Consider the following 23,517-nt stretch of genomic DNA (forward strand, 5'->3'; position numbering starts at 1 on the left):
CAGAATTTTAACTTTCACATTGTTCATCAGACACTTTTTCTCATCAACTAACAAATTTATACTCGTAGCTATTCTTAGAATTGTGTTTTGTTCCTGGAACTGTGAATGTTATATCCTCTTACACATTTAATTAAAAAAGGGAGAGATTGTCTCAGATAGTGTCAGAGAACAGGCCTGTCATTTCCAGTTCTAGTGACATAGCAGATTGGAGAGCTGCTACTAAGATTAATAGATCCATCTCAAAACAAGGTATATTCTTTTATTTTTTTCAGATTGTAAAGTTAACATCCAGACAATTTACTTCCAAATATATCCCAAGGAAACTGATATGTCCTCAAACAATGTTTTATTGTTATAGATTTATGCTTAATTTCAATTACATGGAACCCTTCCAGATTAGTTAAAAGGCAGAACAAGCTAATCACTTTGAGCACCATTTGTGAAGGAAAGGTGGGATGAAAATTTAACAAAAAAATAAATACATTCCTTGGCTTTCTTTAATTATGCAATGATGTATTTAGCACAAATTTACCCATAGGCTTGCTTTCTAAAATAAATTCAAGAGTTTCATAACTTTATAACATAATTCTTTACAATACACGACAATACATGAATTTCAGAGCAGCCACATATTGTACAGCCAGTGTTAAGAGAGAGAGAAGCAACCCTGAAAATCCAAAATTTTCTTTCTTTCTTAACACTATATATGCATATACCAGAACCTTCCCTCAATCTTTAATAAATTGCTGCTAGAGTTGCACTGCTAAATTGCAGTGTTCCCACTAATATTTCCCTAAGCAAAAACCGTTCTAGGAGACTGGGTAGCAGACACAGAATTAATAAGAAAAGTCCTTTGGCCATTGTTTCATTTACTCCAGCATTCTGTCATGGAATGGCCCATGGAAAGCTTACAAGCTTGGACTGCAGGGCTATAACTCTCTTTTCCTGATGTTGTCCAACCAAATGCAGTTAAGTCATGCTGCTTAAGGATTCAGGGGGTAATAAAAAACTATGCCTATTCATGGTCGTTGATTGCATGATCCTCCGTGAACCTGTCTAATCCCTTTTAAGAAATCTTCCAATTTGACAATCTTCCATAACTGCTAGCAGTGAATTCCAGTACAACTATTATAAAATATTGTCCTCCGGGTGGTCCTGAATCTTCTCTATAACATTATATAACATTTTTTCCTCTCCCATAAATAGGCATAGCACTAGAGGCCTTTCTATGATGGCGGGTAGAATTCAGAATCTCTCAGCTTTTGTCCTGCCATTTGCTATAGTAATGTATTTTACTTGCATGCATTAGCAAGATGTTCACAATCTTTTTTTAAAAGTCAGCCGCTTTTAAAATCTCAGAGTTAGAAATATTACAAGCTTCTATTTCCCCCCCCTTAGGGATACCCCTCATCATAGTTGTACCAAAAATGTTGTGTTTTGATATTGAAATAAAGTTTAAAGATGTTGCAGAATATGTTTTTACTGTGTTATCTCATTTATGTTGCCTAAGGAAAATTGTATGACAGGTTCTTATCTTATAGGGGCTGAAAAATATTCCAGTTGTATAAAAACAACTGCAGAATAGCCACCCCTTAGAGTTTAGTCTGCTGCAACTTCATTTGTACAAAAATAGTATCTTAGTGCCCATAGCAAATTTGTTATGTTTCACACGAGTATTGGGCTGTTCTCATGCAGTGCATGTATTATATTATATTCTTATTTTATGGAATTCCTGGCAACTATAGCCCAGTTGCCAGTCCAACTTGCGAAGAGCAGTGCGAGAGCGCCTGGTGCGTACTTCTCTTGACTTGGAGCTGGATCTTCAGGCATCCCGGACCCGTCAGAGTCGCCTGAATGATGAACTACAGACACTTCGTGCTCTTAGGCAGAAGTTAGAAGACATGAAAGCAACAGGGCAGACGGACCTTCCTCCATGTATTTTGGAGGATGAAAGATTTCAAAAGCTTTTGAAGCAAGCTGAAAAAGAGGTATGAACATGAACTAATAAAGAGGCAAATGTATGATGTTTTAGTGTCTGCATGTACAGTTTTGACCGAGTGTTCATATAAAATTGAAATGCTCAGAATGTATACTATCTCTATATTATTGGTAATTTTTTTTCCTACTGCCAGGTACTGATTTGCATGGGGTTTCAGTGGTTTTAAATGTTCAGAAGTCACTGGCTTATTGTCTTAGAAGAGTGCAGGCATTTAAACAAATTGTTCAGAAAAATGGATACTGGTTTAATGTGGTAAAGCATCCCCCCCCCCACATTCCATTCAGCCTACAGTGGGTTTTTTTTTGCTGAGAACTTTCCTGTTTTTTCTAACACTTCAGAACTTATTAGTATAGTTCAAATTATTGAGTCCAATAATCATGATGGTGCTAAAAATTAATTTAGTAATTAAATGCCTTTGGATATCAATAATCACAGAATTGCCTTAGGAGGATTAATTTTAGATGTTACAGGGTCTCAGGAGGTTTCTATATTTAACCAAGAGGATAGCTATTTTTTTGGGGGGGAGGGAAAGTTATTTCCATTCTGCCTTTAAGAAACTGCTTCCTAGTTTTTAAAAACATTTAAGAATATGGCAGAACTGGTTGTAAAACTGTTGCATTCTAAATATAGAAAGATCATGTTGCCTCAAATTTAGGAAAACCAGATAATTAAAGCTGGGTTTTTTATTAAACAACTTTCTACTTCTATAAATGACTAAATATCTACAAAATCCACAAGACATTTTAGATTCTTAAGGAATTTCATTATAACCAAACTCACATCATCTTATTTATTTATCCAGTTTACATAGTTGCTCATATCACAAAACAATATACAGTGGTGTACAATGAAGCTAAAATAATAAATATCTAAAATAATAGTCAATGTTGATTATTTAAAATGTTAAAAATTATAAAAACAAAGCTAAAACTAAGAAATAATAGACAAAGAGATGTTAATAGTAATGGAACTACCTCACTAGTTCATCCATCTCCTTGGGATCCCCAGGCCTGCTGGTGTAACTTGAGGGACTTTCAGAAGCATAAGGCCAATCTCACCTCAGGGATGAAGATCCCACAATGTGGATACCACAGCAGAAATAGTCCACTGCCAAGGGCCCACCAAATGTTGTTCCCTAGGCAGTGGGGTATCATCAGCCCCATGATGGCCTGTTGCCTTGTCCACACCTCATTTACTTTATGAGAACAGGATCTCTGGTTTTAAAATGACTGGACCAGATTGGAAATGTACACTCTTACAGTGCAACATCTGTTTTAATATTTTCATGGTCATGTATATCTCTGAATAGTTAAAAAGCACTCACGTAGTGCCATCTTCAGTTGTAATTTGTTTACAGAAGCAAGCCTACCATGGAAATACTGTACATTATCCTATTCTGGCAAAATCTTGCTTAATAAGAGATTTGCCTTTCTGGCAGGAAAAGGAATATAAACATTTTTGCTGATATACTTAAAGTGAGTTTGACATATAGGCGATCCAGAACACAGGTAGTCCTCAATATACAACTATAATTGGGATCAGAATTTCCATTGTTATACAAGGCAATTGTTAAATGAATTGTGCCTGAGTTGATGATCTTTTTTTGCCATGGTGCTTAAGGAAATCACTGCAGTTGTTAAGTGAACCAAGTGTTAAGTGAAACCATTTTCCTCCATTTACTATGCTTGTTGGAAGCCAGTAAAAAGGTCATAAATGGTGAGCATATGATCCTGGAATAGTACAACTATCGTAAATACATGCTAGTTGCCAAGCACTCAGATTTTGATCACATGACTAGAGGTATTTTGCAGCGGTCATAAGTGTGAGAAATGATTATAAGTCACTTTTTTCACAGCCATTGTAATTTTGAATGGTCACTAAACAAATAGATGTAAATTGAGGATTACCTGTACACCTCTATATTCCATACTCAATATTTTTAAAAGTATCTCCCCCCGCATATCCTCATCTCTTGAAACCTAGATTGGGTTTTTCTTTGTTAGTTAGTTTGTTTGTTTAGCAAAAATTTTACCCTGTCCCATGCCAGACTGGCTTGTTTGGACAGAAATGATAAAGAAAAAATAATTCCCTGACATGACTTCATCAATATGAGATTATTCTTAATCTGCACTGATGATGCTCACAATCATTTTAGGTCAAAGGCCCAGTGAAATAAGATTATTTTCCTATGTTATAAAAAAAAAAACCAGGAAAGTGGAGCCTCATGATCTTATGACAGAAGAAAATTCCATAAAATGGGGGCTACTATAGAAAATTCCTGTTGTCTTACCCACAGTCCATTTAAGTTATGAGAAGAGGAGTCTCTCTCTTTGTAAATGACCAGACCAGATTGGAAATGCACATGATAGCAGGGCCAGATCTGTTTTAAATATTTTCATGGTCGTGTACTGCTTTGAATAGTTAAAAGCATTCCTAGGGTGCCCTCTTCAGTTGCAATATGTTTACAGAAACAGCCTACTGCAGAAATACTATACCTATTACAATGCCGAAGTCAGTAGACACTTTAAAGGCTTTTAATATACTAATATAAAAAGTTAAGGGAAGTATTAAAGCAGTGGAGTATTCTATTAACACAAAAGGAGGGCATTTAACAAAACCAATCAACATCACAGGGAGCAGATAAAAAATATAATTTAGACTGTGTATTATATACTTTTAATTGTCAGAAAAAAAGTTAAACCCTTAGCTAAAAACTGATTATAAAATTCCAGTGGTATTTTTTTCTTAGCTCATCCAAAGGATAATTAGATAGCTTATTGGGTATGCAAAGCCACTTTGCCATGCAAGGTTTTTTGTGACCTGCTGTCTTTTTTAGATGCTGTTAATCCATCTACAGGTGCTAATAGGAAGGGTTGGCATGCTAATAGAGCTTCTATTTGGGGCATCACTTTCTGGTGTACAAACATTTGCCCACGGATTACAGTGCATTAAAGAAACTGTCAAGAATTAGGTAGACCTTTTTTATTCATCAACATCTTAATTAAATCAGACCAAAGTCATTTGAATTGCAGTGCCAAGATGCCTTTCCTTTTATTTGTGCTGAAGATGGTTTGCAAGGTGCTTACTTAACTCCTCTATAATATTATGAGTTATTAAATGTGGCTTGTAATTTTTTTTTATTAGGCCGAACAGTCAAAGGACAAAAAGAAACAGGGATTAAATGCAGAAAAATTGATGAGGAAAGTTTCAAAAGACGTGTGCCGATTACGAGAGCAAAGCCAGAAAGTGCCATTACAGGTGCAGTCTTTCAGGTGAGGAGAATTTGTATCTCTATGAGTTTTGTAAAACTGTTCAGCAATTTCTACATTGAAATTTTCAGTTTCACTATGCAGCATATCGTTCTAGAATTAGACAGCTCTGTGGTAAATTTCACCAGAGTTTCAATCATTTACAAGATAAATTAATTCAAATGTTCTGAAGTAAATGATCAAAGATCCAAGATTTAGCTTTGGGGTCCCATGTCCTAAACCAACTCTTTGGATAAAGAACTAGTTTTTTTCAATAAAAGTAAAATACTCTTGTTTTATGTCTATTGTCTATTAAAAATAAATTCACTATAACTTTTCTGAAATACTTATGGGGTGGGCAAAGGATCATATCAGTTCTGCATATGAATGTGATAAATTGAATGTGTAGGTATTATATTCAGAGATAGCTTAAAGAAATATATCTACTATTTCTATCGGGAATAGGATTAGAGAAAAAAGTTTGGCCGATCTTAGGACATTTCTGTCCAATTAACAAATTATTTACACCAGAAATTATTTACACTTGTTTTCAGCATCCTGACTGTCAATAGTCAGTTTTTCCTAAGTAATTCACCTGGCTAGAAACTGATGACCAGAATAAAGTTCTATCTATCTGTCTGCCTTTCTCTGATGAAATAGTGGTTACAGTTCAAATTAAAACCATGGCCATTTTGGTTATTAGAAAACTTCCCTGACCTCTTCCCTAAATGTTAGCCATTCTTCTTTATAACCACTAGATAAGGGAACTGTTACTGTACAGGATTAGGAGACCCTATTCACAGTAAATGCTTTTACCTCTCTGACCCAGCCCCCAAGGTGGCTGGAAAGAAATGTTCTAACAATGGATCTTCCATCTTGGAGACAGCTTGCTGCTGAGGAGGCTGAAGTCAGACCAAGGTAATTTGGCAGGAAAGTAGTATTTTCCATCAGAAAACAGAAAAAGACTGAAATGAACTTCTTATGTCAGATAAATGTCTTCAGAGGGTCAGTGACCTGCAGTTGACCCACTGCAGGACTGTTCCTTTCCATCTGACCATGGGGCTCTGTATGTCCATGGCCATTTCTGCTTTGGCTGCTACAGAGAACAGAAGAGTTGGAGTGTTTTGTTTTGATTTTGTCTCAAGAAATACTGTCCTTGTATAAGTTTCTTCTATGATGTCACTAGTCCCATTGGTAAGCTCCAGCTGGAAAATTGTCCATTTCCCGACTCAGAATTTGGTGTGGTTGTTCCCATGAAAACAAAAGATGGGATCTGGTCATTGCATCCTTCTAGATCATAGTGATTGGCTGCGTTCAGAATTACCAAGCAACTCCGAGATCTGGTCAAAATTGTTCCCTCCATGGTGGATCTAGTCTACCAAAAATTCTTCTTCTCATTACAACCTTAAGGCTACTATCTGCCTCTACTTTCCCTCAATTCCACTCCCCCTCAACCCCACCCTTCTTGGCTAATGAACCTATCTAACCACTGTCATTCCCCACCATAGATCCTAGTAACTAGCCTCACCATCCATTTCTACATCTGCATTCCTCTCTTTCCATGTCCAAAAAGCCCATTCCCAAGTGGGCGGTTGATCATGTCTGCCAACACTCCAAGTCTGCACATAGAAAAAAAGACCACTTCAGTGAACAGGACCCTGGACCAGATCCCAGACAGCAAAATATCTGAGCCCTAGCAGGGCTCAGGTGAGTGACTCAAGCTGTCTCTGTTCCAATTGCCCCAGCTCTCTCCAGCCATATCTCAGGTTTCTACTCTGCACTGCTTCTTGTAGCAAAAGTGGAGCAAAGGTAACAAGGGACTTAGTGGCATTGCTGCACTGGATCTACTCTGTTCTTATGCATAAAGATAGACACTCTAGTCCAGGGCTGTCAAACTCCCAGCCTATGGGCCGGATGCATCACGTGCTGGCCACGCCCACATCCAGTTTAGCAAAGGACAAAAAAGTCTCGATACATCACATCATGCCACAGTGATAATGTGAGTTTGACACCCCTGCTCTACGCAAACCTTGCCATCATTACCAGCTAGCGCATCATTACCAGCTAGTGCCAGTTAAGGTAGACAAGAACCTCCACCACCACCATTACATTCCAAATGCTGCCCAAGTACTTAACAGAATCCAATGTGGTGAGTAATGAAGCTGACTCTGCTGGATTGCATATCTCATTGCACCCTCCTCTATATTGACTTCCCCGGTTACTAAGTGCCTCCTGCCTCCGTCTCTTCTGTTTCCTTGGAATGCAACACACTTGTAATCTCATTTTTTTCATCCATCCAATCTACAAAGCAGACTTCCAAAACAAATCCCAACTCTTGATGTGTAAAATCAACATTTATGTTCTTATTCACCATGTTGTCACCAGGTAGGAAGAGAAACTATGGAAGCCCTTGGTAGAAGAAAGGCACATTGTGTCTCCCATAACTTTCTAAACTAGTTAAGTGGCCTATCGCAAAACTAAATATTTTTACAGAAATATCATTTGAGTGCTACCCTACTTGAACTCAGTTAAATTGTATTTCTAATCACTATGTTAAAAGCCTAAGGATTTGTTATATAGTGCTTTGAGGCAAATTGCTTCTTTATTCTTTTATCTTCTAGTATTGGAGTCTATTATATGTTATCTAGTATTGGAGTCTATTATAAATTAAACACATTTTTGTTTCCCTTATATTTATTTTTAAGGGAGAAGATGGCATACTTCACAAGAGCGAAAATAAGCATACCAGCTCTACCAGCTGATGATGTCTAACAATATTTTGCATCAAAGGTGTTGTTCATTTTTTAAGTGAATGCTTTTATATTATTGTTCTACAATCTTTTAAAGACATATTTTTGAATTCAATTGTAGATATTGTTTATAAAATGCATATACTATTCTCTAATGTAACATTTCAAATGTGCAGACTGTTCCCTTTGTCTTTTCTCTAGAAATATAAAGCAAAATATACACTGATACACCAATGAGTCTAACTTTGTACAGTTTGTATATGTAAAAACAAAGGAAATCCTAGTATGTATGAACTGCACTGCTGCTCTATATCATGCAATGTATCCCATATGTTTCATTTACCTGCTTATTTTTTTTCACAAGGACAGACTGTGAAAATGGCTGTTGAGCCATCTAATAGGTTTTGCAAAAAAAAAAAAGTGGTAGTAGTAGTAGTAGTATGTACATAGCTTTCAGGAAATGTTGAGTCCTCTTCCATGCCAGCAGGTCTGTTTAGTGCATACAGGTTCTGTTTAGATTTCTGCTGTCTACATGGGAACTTTCAACTCTGACAAAAAATCTTTTTCCCTTTCTACCTTTTTTTTTTCTTGAATGAAGGAAGAGACCTAGAATACTAAGCTGGAATAGTATCCTTTTTGAATGTACTGAATTTGGGGCTGTATTTCAAATCTCACTGTATCTAAGAGCTTGGAGAGAATATGAGGGAAGTATGTATAACCCTCCATGTGTTAAAATTGATAATACCCAAATGGCAGCTGTTTTAGGAAAATGGACTCAAATTCACTTTTAAACCTAAGTATTCAAAGAATGAAAATTAAAACTAATATGTAAATATATCTAGTAAGAGCTTATTAAAATAGTTACATTCATGGAGCCCAAACATATCCATTTTCACAAGAATTGTTCTTAACAAATTTATTTCTCTAAGGCAGTGTTTCTCAACCTTGTCAACATTAAGATGCGTGGAGTTCAATTCCCAGAATGCTGGGGAAATCTTGGAAATGAATCCCACGCATCTTAAAATTGCCAAAGTTGAGAAACAATGATCTAAACACCCATTGTATACTATTGTTATAGAGATTTCTTCTAAGAAACCTTGATAATGAGCACTTAAAATAATATTAGTTGGATTAAGATTAAATAGACCATGTAAAATGGTTCCTAAATTAATTATGGCACAATAAGGATTAAACATGATCAATAACCTTAGTTTGTTTAACCAGCAACAGGTTTAATACAAGGTGATTTTTTTTTTAATTGGTTATTCTCCAAAATCAGCTTCTGGCTACAAGTTTACAATAGGTTCTAGGCAAAGTATTTGAAAAGGGTCTATGACTTTGCTGCAGCCAACTTGATGCCAACTTGCCATGGACAAGTCACCATGGACAACTCACCTTGGCCAACTCGCTGCAGCCAACTCATTGTGGGACAAGAGTTACACTAATATCAAAGAAATTGTGGAATAGAATCATTAAAGAAAGGATGAAAAAGAACAGACAAAATGAAGTGTGAATGGCAAAAAAAAATTTTTAAGTATTTATTTTAAATAATTAAATTGAATTGTTAAATGGCAAATTGTCCCGCAGCGAGTTGGCCATAGTTAATTGGCCATGGCGAGTTGGCCATGGTGAATTGGTTGTGGCGAGATGTCCCATTCTGATTTTAAAAGGTGCTTCACAAAGCCCATGTGGGCACATCTGAAATCCCACCCCAAATTGTTCTTTCTCAAATTGCTGAGGAAACTACTGCACATCTTCCAGGAGGCTCAAGTTGGAAGTGGCTGCTTTATCAATCATCCTTCTAGGTAGAGGTACTTTTCTAGCTGACCTTCAGTTATCATGCATGTATCCACATGTGCAGAGTCTGTGAACAAGTTTAAAGTCTAGAAAATCTGTGCCAAAACTTTGGAAGAATCTCTTCAAGGACTTTTGCTTCATTCAGTCCATCAAGGCGTTTTGCATAGCTGTAGTACAGGGACAGGTTTTCTTGGCATCCTCACTTCCCTTGGTAATTCTCATCTGATAACCAGGCACTGATTAGTTTTGATGTCATCATCATGGAACACATGGTGATTAACGCCTTGTTTCAGTGGTGATGTCACAGTTTTGTAGAACAGACCAAAGCAAGGCATCTAATTATTTAAGAAGGGATTGAAGAACTAGTAGTGATAAGTGTCTTTACTAAATTTAATCTGCATGCCATACTCCCCACTGACTAAATTAGAACTTCTCAGTTTATAAGAACAGGCTATTTAAACAATGTAACTATTGCTTCCAAGCTATGGAACATAAGATAATGAGAGAATAAAAGTTATTTATGCAGTTTTAAAGCCATTTGATGAAAGTGACATATAGTTCTGTATGTGATACATATTCACATACACACACAAAAAGACCCCGAGGAAACAAAAAGACTAATTGTGTACTTGTTCATTTTGCAACATAATTGTACATTGACATGCTGTATTTTATTTTTCAAGGATATAATAGTATTGTTGAAAAAAATAGGAGAACATTTACAGTATGTTCATTGCCAACCTTAGAATTACAAAAGGAAATAAATTATTGTGTCTTAATTTATTTTTGTAAATCTCCCAAAGGGTCCTATTATTATGCACAACTATGTGTAATTATTCAGATCTTTTCAATATTGCTTCTACTTGGAAGTAGGAAACTGCTTAATATTTCCTGGGTGCCCCTCTTTTTTTTAACCCATCTTTTAGAAGTGAACTAAACATGTACATGCCATTTACTCTGTCAAGGTCAATTGTCTAAAAGCTGAAGTCGCAAAGTTATTTAATATAGAAATGAAGGCTGATAATTTCAGCTTCTCAGTTTGACATTACAGTATAATAATGTTTTAGAATGATGTATAGAGTTGTATCTTGTGATTTATTTATTTTCAGTCTTATTTATGTATAGTACAACATAATATAGTTCAGTTCTGCACATTTATATTTGCGGGTTAAAGAAAGCTACTGTGCAAATTGTTTTAGGGACACATACAAATATACTTCCCTCTTTTTCTTCTGAAGTTATGCCACAATATTTAGAGAGAAACAAAAAGAATAATATATTGGCAAGACAAATTTTGTTGGATGTTTATAAAAAGGATCTTCCATCCATGTCTTCTTTCACATACTAAAATTGCAGCAACCTTAACTAATACTTAAGAAAACATTTTGAAGTCCTGGAAGTCTTACACAAAGTCTGTTTAGCATTTGAAACAATTTTGAAAACTGTGATCATGGACAAATACCAGTCAAGTCTCATACTACACTAATATCATTTTTATCATAAAAGTTACCTATCAGAGAATAGAACAAATGTAATAATACCTTGATTATCATTACTTCAGTACAATCCTGCACGTCGTATTACAAGTATTATACAATATTGTTTAGCCAAATGAACAAAGTTAGCAAATCTTTTATTGGATGAAACTAAACTTCAATTTTTATACAGTTATGTTATATTTAAGTATTAAATGCTCAGAACTGAACTCAATATTTAATCAAGTTGTATCACAAATGTCTTCTATCCTAATATTGCCTGTATATGTACACATCATCCAGATTAACCTTTGTCTCTGCACTTTTCAATTGTTTCAATGATTTGGAAAAATACAGTTTTTTAACAGTAACTTTTGCATGCTTCTATTCTTTACCAATACCAGTTAAATCAAGTTTATGTGATTTGTGCAAATGTTCACATAAAACATTCACCAGTAATGGTGGTCCATTAATCAGCATTATGGATGGGTGGTTTCTTGAGTAACAATGATTATGTAAACTGTACTTATGTGAGGTCCTACACAAACCATAATCCATGACAGTGAATGATTTTTTTTCTGATAACATTTTACACACTAAGATATAATATAAAACTGACTGGATCTGAAACTCTGAAATGCAGCAAGTCCATGCTCTGTTTTCATTTTATATTACTAAATGCAGATTTTCATGGAAACTGAGGTCCATCCCTATTTTCAGAATGGGAAACAGACTTTGTAATACAGAGAAGTCATTTTTAAAAATACATTTTATGACACTGGAAATCTGGATTCTTCCAATATTAACAGATATGTATATGATAGATAAGATAATAATATCTTAAATCTGTTTATATAATACATTGAAACGTGTCTATTTAACTAATAATACAAATCAAACTACATAAATGTAGATTATCCTAAAAAGGAATAGATGTAATTTTCATCCTAAATTTAATTTTAATATACTTGGCAGATTTTTTTTTAGTTTAAAATGATTTAGCTATTGTCAAAAAGACTAACTCTTCTGTGCATTTCTTCTGTGGCCTAACAAAAAGAATTATGATCAATTCTGTGCAGAGAAGTAGAAATCCACTGGTAACCAATGAACAGTGTGTTCCCATATTCCCATCTGACAGCTATCTTTTGAGTAGCCGCCTATCAAATTTCAACAATGGGCATACTTCAGAGAAATAGAGCACATCAATGCTTATACAACTAGCACTTTTTGTAGCTTTTACTCTTGATGTTCTGTCATCAGACAATTGTCCATTTGTGAAGAGTGTTAAAATTCTGTAAACCTTGACTTCTTTAGGCAAAGCTAAAAGGAAAAAAAATACATTTTACATTATATCCTTTCTTTCCTTTTCGTACTACCCATGTAGCTTTCCAGAGCACCTTCCTTCATTTCATAAAAAATAAGGCTATTCTAGCCTTGCAAGCCACTTAATAGGTTTAACAATATTTTCTTATAAAATACCATTAACTTTTCTATTAAGCAATATAATCAGAAGTATACAAGTTTTAGCATTTGTGAATATACTTTGAGTTTGAGGATCAGTGAAGAAATGTTGTGTTATTACTATTTGTAAATAGGTACAGTAAATGTTCTCACATTTAGATTATTTGTTCATTCCAATGATATTTTAATAGAGAAAAATGACAAATCGTGATTTCAAAAGTATTAGACTCATAAGAGCCATTCTACACTGAAAATACAGTTCAAATATTAATATTTTACTTCTATTTAGGAAACAATAGTCAATCCTTACTTGGATAGATTTAACTATGTAATTGAATTCATATTCATTCAGAAGCAAATCCACAGAGTTCAATAATGTTTTCCTCCAGGTAAGTACAAATATAATTAACCTAACACTCTTAAGTTTGTAAATTCAATTATGTAACTTGGAGCTGCTTAATAAAAGACATTACACATTATAAATGGATGGCACAGAAGCAATCCAGTTTTTAAAAGATGTAAACAAAAAAAAAAGAATGCTGTCATCACACAGTAAAATTAATACAGTCTTTCTCAGACTTTAGAAAGTATATTGGGATCATATATATACTTAACACTCAAATATCAACACATAACACAACAGAACCGATTCTTTACAGTACCAGTATTTCACATCTAATTAAAATATTTTGTTAGCTATTCCCTTATATCTTAAAAATAGGTAGAGGCAACAGCATACAAATAAGGGGGGAAAACTTGGTGTTTTCCATGCTTTAACATGAATCCTAGTTTGTAGATAGAACTGGAATCTATTAACCAGTATTGCTAATTGAAGGTTTATTTAAAGATTTTGCTGCATATTTGAATTTGTAGCAGAAAGTTTAAATGAGAATAGTCTTTGAATTTTAAGACAGTAGAGAAACAAAAACAGCCATTTTCTGAAAATCAAGTACCAAATTTAGCAGGGTATGATTGTGTAATATGAGGATTCATATTTTTATGACTTATTTGAGCTTTGGGCATTTTTATTTTTACAGTACATTTTAAGTTGAAGTAGACAAAAATATATGATGACATTTTCTATAGTCATTTTAATCTACTCTTGTTGTGAAGCCAGCCAGCCTTGTAATAAGAAGGATAACACTACTCTTGAAATAAAAAGTTCAGGAAAAATATTAGAAACTCAAGTGTAATTAATCGAGCAAGGAACAAAGTGTCCTTTAATCTTAATTGGAATAAGGTTCTGCACACTGTGTTTAAGTGCCTGAAAGGAAAAATAGGGTCTCCTGTGTCTCTCAGACTCTTAGACTTCGGGGTCTGTTGTTACTTTCCAAGTGCTGACAAGCATCTAGCACACCTGCCACTGTATAATGGACCGAGGACGATTGAGTATCAACAGAACAGACGCTGCAATTTAGCAATGAGCCTCCAAAAATGAGACAGAATCCAGCAAACCAGCCTATAAAAAGTGCTTCCCCAAAGTCCCACCTCGGAACGATGTCTGGAATAGTTTCATCCCAAAATTCCTGCACAGTGGTATGAGCAACCCAAGACACTGGGACTAAGGCTGCAGCTCCTGATATCCAGCAGAATATTCCTCCCAGCAACAATAACCGCTTCTTTAGATCCTGTTGTTGTTCTCCAATCTTTAAACAATCCAATCCAAAACTTGAGAGTAAGAGACCAGAAAGTCCTAATCCATTGGATATGAACATCAGAATCCTAGAAATTTGGAGCTCAGGGGGTAACGCTAAAAAGGAATCAAATTCTTTGCACTGCATTCCCCCTTCTTCATGGACCACACAAGCTTGCCAGAGTCCCATTGTCCAGATCTCCAATTCATTCAATTCTAAATTGAGATTTTTCCACTGTGGTAAATAAGTAGTGAGGCAGGATAAGACCCATCCTAACAGGCAAAATAAAATCCCTGCTAACTGCATTATGGTTCGGTTCACTAAAGCCATTGCAAAGGATGCAATCGACTGGCTGGAAAATCTTTTGGCCAGGTTTTTTGGAACTTTGACTTTATATAGTGGCTGCAGCTCCAATGATGGTTGCTCTTTGCTCTCCTGGATATAAGCTTTAACTATTAACCCTTTAAGAACTCTGAAACATGTTTTTGTTCTTCCTGAATATAAGGTTTCTTGCAAAGGACGAAGGACTCTGCTTAACCATGAGTTGGGTTTTGTGATAAGGATTTGATCTGTTACCTTTCAATTTGCTTGGTAAAATTATATCCCAATGCCTGATGATTGCAAGTCTGAGGATGAACAAAGAAAGCTCTATGACCCCTCACCTAAAAAAAAACAACAGAAATCTTTGTGCTTCAATACGGATTAATTAGATTTTAAGTGGTGATAAAAAAACAGGTCTGTCTGCAACAGGCCTTCATTGTAATAGCTAAATTTGAGATTTCAGGGCTTCAAATCAAGGCCTTGTAGAAAAAGGGATCCTGTTTTTCTATCTTCTGTACTACTATACTTCCTTAGTTAAATGTATACATTAAGTCTTATCTTTCATTCTCATCATTTTTCTGCAAAGAAAGCTTTGAGATATATTGATTTTCTGTTCTGTCTGAAGTTACTTTTAAATGGGCTTTCTTTACATCTGAGTACTTCAAGAACAAAAGGTTTGGTGTACTGGTTAAGATGTCGACCTAGAAAGCAGCAGACTATGAGTTTCAGTCCCACCTTAGGCATGAAAAACCAGGGGGGTGACTTTGAGCCAATCACTCTCAGCCCAACTCATATCACAGGTTATTGTTGTGGAGAAGATAGGAAGGAGTATTGGTATATTTGCTGCTTTGAGCTGTATGTGAAATAATATGCAAGATAAATATCTTTTTCAAAAATAGAAGTTTGAATACAACTGATGTCTAGTAGTACTCAAGAATCTACCATTGACAAAGATTATTCATTAGCAGGTTTTAAATATAAATCTTAGAGATTGAAACAGAGGCATTTGTGACTGTTTGGTAATCCATTTCCTCAACAGGTATAACTAAGGTCTCATTCGTTTATATTACTGTCACAAAAACACCTTAAAACTTTTCTACTAGGAGTGCAAAGAATGAGCTATGCAAATTAGGGCATGCATGCACAACTGATTTTCTTATTTTAATAATATGCTTATACTTGCTAACACATAGGAAAAGCAGGCTCTTCATCATCAAGAATGTTAACTCAATACAGAGAATGTACTTTAGATTAAGGACTGTGTCATTGCTTTATTTCGTTCTGCAATGGCAGCTAGCAAAAGTGGCTAAAATGGCTTTAAATTCTTCATTTAAAAAAAAACACTCTTTAAGTTTAAGATAAGAGAGGAAGAATTTCACAATTTCCACTTCTTCATAATACTGGCAGTGATAGCAAATTTTGTCCTGTTTGTTGCCCATTCTCTCTTGCGGGGTTGTGGTAGATCTCATAGAAATAGTACTGGGGTTTTTTTTTTTTAGAGTTCATGATATTGCCCTACTACTGAGCGTAGGATTACAACTAGGTTTCAGTATAATATTTGCATAGTGAAGTTTTAGAATTGTCTTTAAGGAAATTGAATATTTGCCAAGATAGAGATCCTGTTTGATCAAAATCAAACACATTCTCATCACTTCCAGGATAGATTACTGCAATCTACTTTATCTGATGCTGCCTTTGAAGATTATTTGGAAACTGCAATTGGAGCAAAATATTGTGGCCTGCGTTTCTAGTGAGTAAGAGCTACAACAGCTCTAAAACACCAGTAGGCTTTGGAGTACAACTCATAATGCTGGCTCTAGCTATAAGGCCCATCACAGCTTGGCCATCAAACAGTCCAGTTTGTCTCCTGCAAATAGACATCTTATGCTCTCATCTTGTAGAGGGATGTTAGACTCAATGCTTCTGCTCTGCAGTGCTGAAAGTGCCTCTTTTCTGAGATTTGGTTAGTGCCCATGCTGATGTCCTTTGGAAAGGATGTAAAGACAATGTAATTCAAGAATTATTTGTTATGGTCACCGATCAGCCCCTGCAGAGATATAGATTATTCTTAACTGATGCAATTGTTTTAACAGTTTTATTTTGTTCTTGTTTTTTATAACCTAATATGTGAACCACTGGGAACCACACAGAACTATAGAAATATTGTAAGTAAGTAAATAAATAAATTTATATAACAGGAGGCAAATGCAAACAAAAAAAACCTTCACCGGTAATGCTGTATCCTGTGTTGTGAACTTCTGAAATTCTGTATAAAATCCTGTAGTTTGTAGTAAGGAACTAAAGTCTCAGAAAAATTTGATGAACATATGAAATGCTTAAAGGCTAAAATTATACCTCTAATAATATTAGAAATGTTGGTTTTGCTTGCATTAATTTCAGTACACATTTATTTGTTTTTCTCCTTATATCTAGACTAGCCATTAGAAGTTGTTATCCTAAAAAAGATTCCATTACATAGAATATGACACAATTCTCTTTAAGGTGAGCCTAAGAATAATTAGCGTTGTGATTGATCTCTTGGAAATGCTGAGAACATAATACACTCCTATAATGAGAGTTAACTGTGCATTGCCGTGGTTAGCGTGGAAGTCACATGAAGTCGTCTTCAAGTTGAGCTCAATTTCTTACAAATTCACAGGTATGTAAAGTCTTTGTTGCAGCTTGTTTTCTTCTTTGCTTGTTTTCTTCTTTGTTTCTGTTCCTCATTTCTCTCCAAGTCATTGTTATTCTCTTGAGAATATTTAGAATGTACCAGAAGTCTCACTTTTAGATTCTCCACTCTAAATTACATGTTTTGCAACCATTTGGTTTGTCTCCAGCAGCAGCAACCTGGGGTGGAGAAGAAAAACCAAACAAAAAAAAAAAGACAAGATGATAGCCAAAACTGTACAAACCAAGTCCCATCCTTCTTTTATGTGTTGCTGTACATTACCCTGGTCCCAGAATTGCATGCCTAGGCATCTATTCCTCCCATCATCCTCAGTGCCTGTAGCTGCACAAAAATCCTGGCATGTATTGAAGCTAATACCTAGTCTTAAATTTGTAATCAAAAGCTGGAGCCCAGAAAATAGCTTGTAGCTGCTGTGTGCTCCCAAATAACCGTGAGATCCTTCCTTGAAAATAAAACTGCTTTGTGTCTGTTTCTTTATCTTTCTCCTTGCTCTAAATTTAAAGCTTCTATTCCACATGGTTTATTATCACTGCCAACACTTGGGTCCTCATGGAGCTCCTCCAAAACGTTCATGTTATTTCTTTAATATTTTCACAGTTTTTCTTTGGAAAATGTTAATTTGCCTGCTTTTATTTTTTTTTCCTGACATTGTCATTATTATCCAATTCACAAGTTCATATTCTAGGATTACAGAATATTCAACCCTGCTTTGTTCTCTAAGGTATCTGTTATGAAATCTGTTATACAACGATTACTCTGAGTAATCACAAGTTAATTTTCTCTAGCTAACGTATTATATATTCATTTTGCAGAAATGCAGTGTACAATGGACAATATGCCCATCACATCTCTGGGAAAAGGCCTGGTATCCCACATTTATCATGACACGTGAATAAATGTGAAATGCATACATGTAACATATGCTCATCTTTAGCAATATTGAATACCAGTAATGATGTTGAATAACATTGCTGGTGATATGGCTGCTACTTCTGCTGGCGTGGCTACTATTAAATGAAATAGTATCAGGGGTCGGTCCTCTCGCCCCTCCTGTTCAACATTTATGTGAAGCCGCTGGGCGAGATCATCCGTGGCTTTGGGGTGAGATACCACCAGTACGCTGATGACACCCAGCTGTACATCTCCACCCCAGGCCACCCCAACGATGCCCTTGAAGTGATGTCCCAGTGCCTGGAGGCTGTGCGGATCTGGATGGGGAGGAACAGGCTCAGGCTCAACCCTTCCAAGACTGAGTGGCTGTGGCTCCCGGCATCCCGATATAGTCAGTTGACTCCATCACTGACTATTGGGGGCGAGTCGTTGGCCCCCACAGAGAGGGCTCGCAATCTGGGAGTCCTCCTGGATAGGCAGCTGTCCTTGGAGGAACATCTGACGGCTGTAACCAGGGGGACCTTTTGTCAGGTTCGCCTGATCCGCCAGTTGCGGCCCTTTCTTGATCGGGATTCCCTGTGCACAGTCACTCATGCCCTCGTCACCTCTCGCCTTGACTACTGCAACGCTCTCTACATGGGGCTCCCCTTGAGGAGCACCCGGAGGCTCCAACTGGTCCAGAATGCAGCAGCGCGGGTAGTGACGGGAGCAGCCTGGCGCTCCCATGTAACACCGCTCCTGCGCGAGCTGCACTGGCTCCCAGTGGTCTTCCGGGTGCGCTTCAAGGTGTTGGTTATCACCTTTAAAGCGCTCCATGGCATAGGGCCTAGCTATCTTCGAGACCGCCTGCTGCCACCGACAATCTCCCATCGACCCGTGCGCTCCCACAGAGAGGGCCTCCTCGGGGTGCCATCAGCCAAACAGTGCAGGCTGGTGACCCCCAGGGGGAGGGCCTTCTCTGTGGGGGCACCTACCCTCTGGAATCAATTGCCTCCAGAGATAAGGAGTATCCAAGACCTCGGTGCCTTCCGCCGTGCCCTTAAAACCTTCCTTTTCCAGCAAGCCGGGCTGGCCTAATTTTTTTAAGTGTTTTTAAGTGTTTTGTTTATTGTTTTTAATTAATGGGGCCAAATTTATATATGTATATTTTAACTGTATTTTAATATTTGTACTTGATGTTTTTACTTGGCTGTTCACCGCCCTGAGTCCTCAGGGAGAAGGGCGGTATACAAATTCAAAATAATAATAATAATAATAATAATAATAATAATAATAATAATAATAATAATAATAATAATAATAATAAAAATTATTGATGAAATATTGCACAGATATTCAAAATAACTTCTATATATTTTATGTGGGTTAGTTATACTTAGTGGTGTGCTGCTAAATGTTCAAAAATCAGCTCTGCTAGCACCGTTGCTGCTGCCACACAGCATCACTAGATGAGGAAGAGCTGACTGGCACTCTAGATGTCAAGGCTCAGCTCTGCTCTCAGCAGATTAACAAAATGGCAGAAAATTAACTATCAGCTTTCATGACATAATGTAAGTTGGTCCAGCACACTACTAGTTATATTCGCCGAATATTAAACAAATCCATTATAGATACCTTCACCACCAGAGGATATGTGGCATTGATATTGCAACAGATAAACCGTTGTCCCTGTTACTTTTTCAGTATAATCCAGCTCTTGTTTTTTAGATCTCTGAAAAAAGAAACAAGCTTCTTTTTTCTGTCAAGGGGGTATTTGGGAAGAGGCTGAGTCAAACTACCTTGAATGATCATTGCCCCCTGGGTCTCACAGTCTTAAGTGTTAGATCCAATTAATATAACTAAGTTGTAAGTAAATTATCAAATAGGTTTTTTCTTTCTTTTTTTTTTTTATTTGATTTTTTATTATAACATATAGTGATACATTCAATACATTTTCGGTTCATTGGTGCAAATATATACATATATATATCTACATGCATTTTAACTTGTCTTTTATTTGATATTGTTTCTTAAAGCCAAATTTAATTTTAAGACATTTAAGGATAATAGTGCTCTAATCTCTAAGACTAAATGTAATACTGTTCATTTCTCCATGGATTTTGTTGATTAATTAATACTTAATCTCTATACTCTATTTCCTTCTTTATTTCTTTTCCCCATCCATTCATACCACATGTCCCACACCCTATAAAATTCCGAATCTTCTCTGTCATTAATTTCTGAAGTCAATTTGTTCATTTCGGCGCACTCCAGTATTTTCCCAATAACATGTTCTTGACGTGGTATTTGTTTTTCTTTCCAATACTGGGCAAAGGAAATTCTAGCAACTGTCAGAATATGTATAATTAAGTACTTTTTCTTTTTTGCATATTCAATTTTCAGAATTCCCAGGAGAAAGGCTTTTGATTCGAAATCAAAATTTTCTTTTATTATTTCTCTAATCCACATCCATATCATCCTCCAGAATTTTTGTGCCTGATTACAAGTCCACCAGCAGTGATAGAAAGTACCCTGCTGATGGTCACATTTCCAAAATTTAGGGCTCGAATTGGGTAGATCTTCGCTATCCTAGCTGGGGCCATATGCCATCTATAAAACAGCTTGTATTGGTTTTCCTTGTAAGCCATCGCCTTTGTCATTTTAAGATTATTATTCCATATTGAATCCCATTTGTTCAGATTTATATTCTGTCTGATATTTTTGGCCCATGCTAACATCGGTTCTTTAACTACTTCCTCAGCCATATCGTACTCCAATAAACGGATGACAAAATTCTAGCCAAATTATATAATTATTTATCAAATAGGTTTTCAGTGTTTATTGTCTGTAAGTCAACTAAATAGAATCTTTGGGCGCCTTCTCCAGATTGTCTTGATATCCTGATTATGAGGTTGAAGAAGCCCTGAGCCAGTGCTTTATTTTGTGAGACCACCAGTACTTTGACTTTTTCATTCAGATGTATTTGGAGTTATGTAAGATGATGCTTGGTTTGTTCCATTTGATCTGTAGACATTTCATGCATCCAAAGGAACACTTGAAGGCACCATCATGCATATGTAAGTTCCCCCTTTCATACAGAAACAGTATTTTCTGCTCTACTAGTAAAACACAAAGGTTAGTATAGTCAAAATCCCATTTGTAACTCACTGTTTACACATGATGAATAGTCCATTCGTTTGATGACAGCATACAACAATGTGAATGGAAATAATGAAGTTCATGGAAAAGAGCCAAGAAATTTTTCCAGGGGCAGAAAAAAGGAAGGACTTGATATCTTTTGAAACTTGATGAAAGGAAATCATAAGAGGATCCAAGACAGGGCTGACATTGTTAAGTACTTCATTGTAACTGGAAATATTTGAAAAACTCAAACCACCAAAACCAACTGAAATATTCGCTAAAAAGGGAAAAGACAGCTATATTCAGCGAGATCAAGACAATACTTTTGATATGTCTGCCAAGGTCAATCAAAAAATGTTAGATTTAAAAGATAATGCCAAAAACAATATGTTCAAGGTCCAACAGCAGCAGTCCTTCCATCCATCCATCTATCCATCCATCAAACTCACTTCAGGATGGTGAAATGAAAAAAATCCAAGTGTGACTTCATTGAAGTGTCTTACAAAAATACAGCAAATTGAAACATACCAAAGATTATTTGAAAGACTAGCAACCGTATGTATTCAATAATTAATATTGTACCCTTGTGACTCTGTCTAGCCCCGGGCATCAGAAATAGATCTTCCATTCAAAGAGACACTGTGAAAGTCTTTTAACAGAAAAAGTAAAAGAATTTCTTTACCAGAAGAGAAAGAAAATGCTATGGTCTTAAAACTTTATATAAGTGGCACCACAGGACATTACAAGAACAAAAGTGTGACTTCCTAGAGCATCTTGATCTTCTGAGTGTAATGTTTTTACCAGGTCATTTTCTTGCCTTTGCCTCCTTCAGAGGAAGTAAGTGGAAAGCTACAATAGCAAAAAACTACAATCAATGCTTCTAAAATGTGTGTTTGAACAAGTTTGGTGTTAAAAGTACATTTTTGTTTCAGACCAGATAGATGGCCATCATTTCAGTTTTCTCCTGTTCAAAAATACACTGATATTAAATGATAATAACATAAAATTAACAAGGAATACCATAAAGATACTTTTTACAGGCATCCAAGAATTCTTTGGACTAGAGGTTTAGAAAAATGATAGTTCCCACTACCAAATTGCTTATATTGTGAGATAAAAAAGGATTGAGGGAGCTTTAAATGAAAAAAAATCTAATAATTTGAACTCATTTCAAATATTTTATTATTATAGATTGTTTTAAAAATGAGTAAGGATTATTTGTAGTTTTGTTTTTTGTGAACAAGCTAAATGTCTTTGCCAACTTAAAATGGGAAGTGGAAGAAAATGTAGCACAAACCTAAAATAGACTTAACATAGACACCCCCCCCACCCCCACCCTGCATCAAATCCTGGCTCCACTAATGTATACATGCAAGCTTAGCATCATCAGTCCATTCTCTGCAGCTGTTGGCCATCCCCAAACCATTGAGCTAGGCCATTAAATGCATTGCTTCAGACATTAAAAAGTTATTCACCCATATTAAGAAGTCTTGTTTGCTTAAAGCTAGCTTTTGTTTTGATCATTGCAAAAATCTTTAGGCAACTCTTCTATGTGTAACCATTTAATGAATTCATAGGAGACAGTATAGAATCGTCCCAATTGGCCCTATGCCCTAATCATGTTTATTTTGCTGTCATTGACAAAGAGGGAAACAATGTAAAGATCTGCTTAGGCAGAAGTCTTCCATGTATGTAGGCTTCCTTATTGGCATTTTTCCTTTCCTAGAATCCTATTTTAAGTGTGTAAAAATATTCAAAATATTGAATGTGCTTCATGCTGAATACATGGTAATGCTCATGGTATATGATAGTGAGTGCATTGCCATTCTATAGGAACCTAGAAAGGAACCATTTTCTCATAATGTAGAATCTTAAACTGTAGATACAGTAGCCATCATTCATAGGTTGAATGACTCCAACAGATTCCATTCTGATATGGACAAGCAAAATTTATGACATAAATGAACCAGAAGAGAATAATATATAGATTTGGTTAGGGCATAGAATTAACTATAATCTATAATTTCTGGTAATGTTCTGTTAGAGGCTAAGAGTTTCAGAGATACTACTGGAGTTAGTATACATTAATACTATGTCATTAATTTATTCTTTGGATGTGATACCACAAA

At 35.9% G+C, this 23,517-nt stretch overlaps 2 protein-coding genes across 2 annotated transcripts in view; one reads left to right on the plus strand and one right to left on the minus strand.

The window, feature by feature from the left end:
* Window positions 1-8,037, plus strand: part of WWC2 (WW and C2 domain containing 2) — a 159,921-nt gene extending 151,884 nt beyond the window's left edge. The window contains exons 21-23 of the mRNA XM_070948153.1: window positions 1,746-1,988; window positions 5,144-5,271; window positions 7,953-8,037. Of these exons, the coding sequence (XP_070804254.1) occupies window positions 1,746-1,988; window positions 5,144-5,271; window positions 7,953-8,019 (438 nt within the window). The 3' untranslated portion in view covers window positions 8,020-8,037. The remainder of the gene's footprint in view (window positions 1-1,745; window positions 1,989-5,143; window positions 5,272-7,952) is intronic.
* A 5,988-nt stretch (window positions 8,038-14,025) lies between these two features.
* LOC139320511 (claudin-22-like) lies at window positions 14,026-14,694 on the minus strand. The gene has a single exon (XM_070948861.1). It carries the CDS (start codon window positions 14,692-14,694, stop codon window positions 14,026-14,028), a length of 669 nt encoding a protein of 222 aa, XP_070804962.1.
* Window positions 14,695-23,517: the final 8,823 nt, after the last annotated feature.

The sequence above is a fragment of the Pituophis catenifer genome, unplaced genomic scaffold, assembly GCF_029215685.1.
Source record: "Pituophis catenifer annectens isolate HBS135680 unplaced genomic scaffold, rPitCat1.0.hap2 SCAF_8, whole genome shotgun sequence".
Lineage (NCBI taxonomy): Eukaryota > Metazoa > Chordata > Lepidosauria > Squamata > Colubridae > Pituophis > Pituophis catenifer.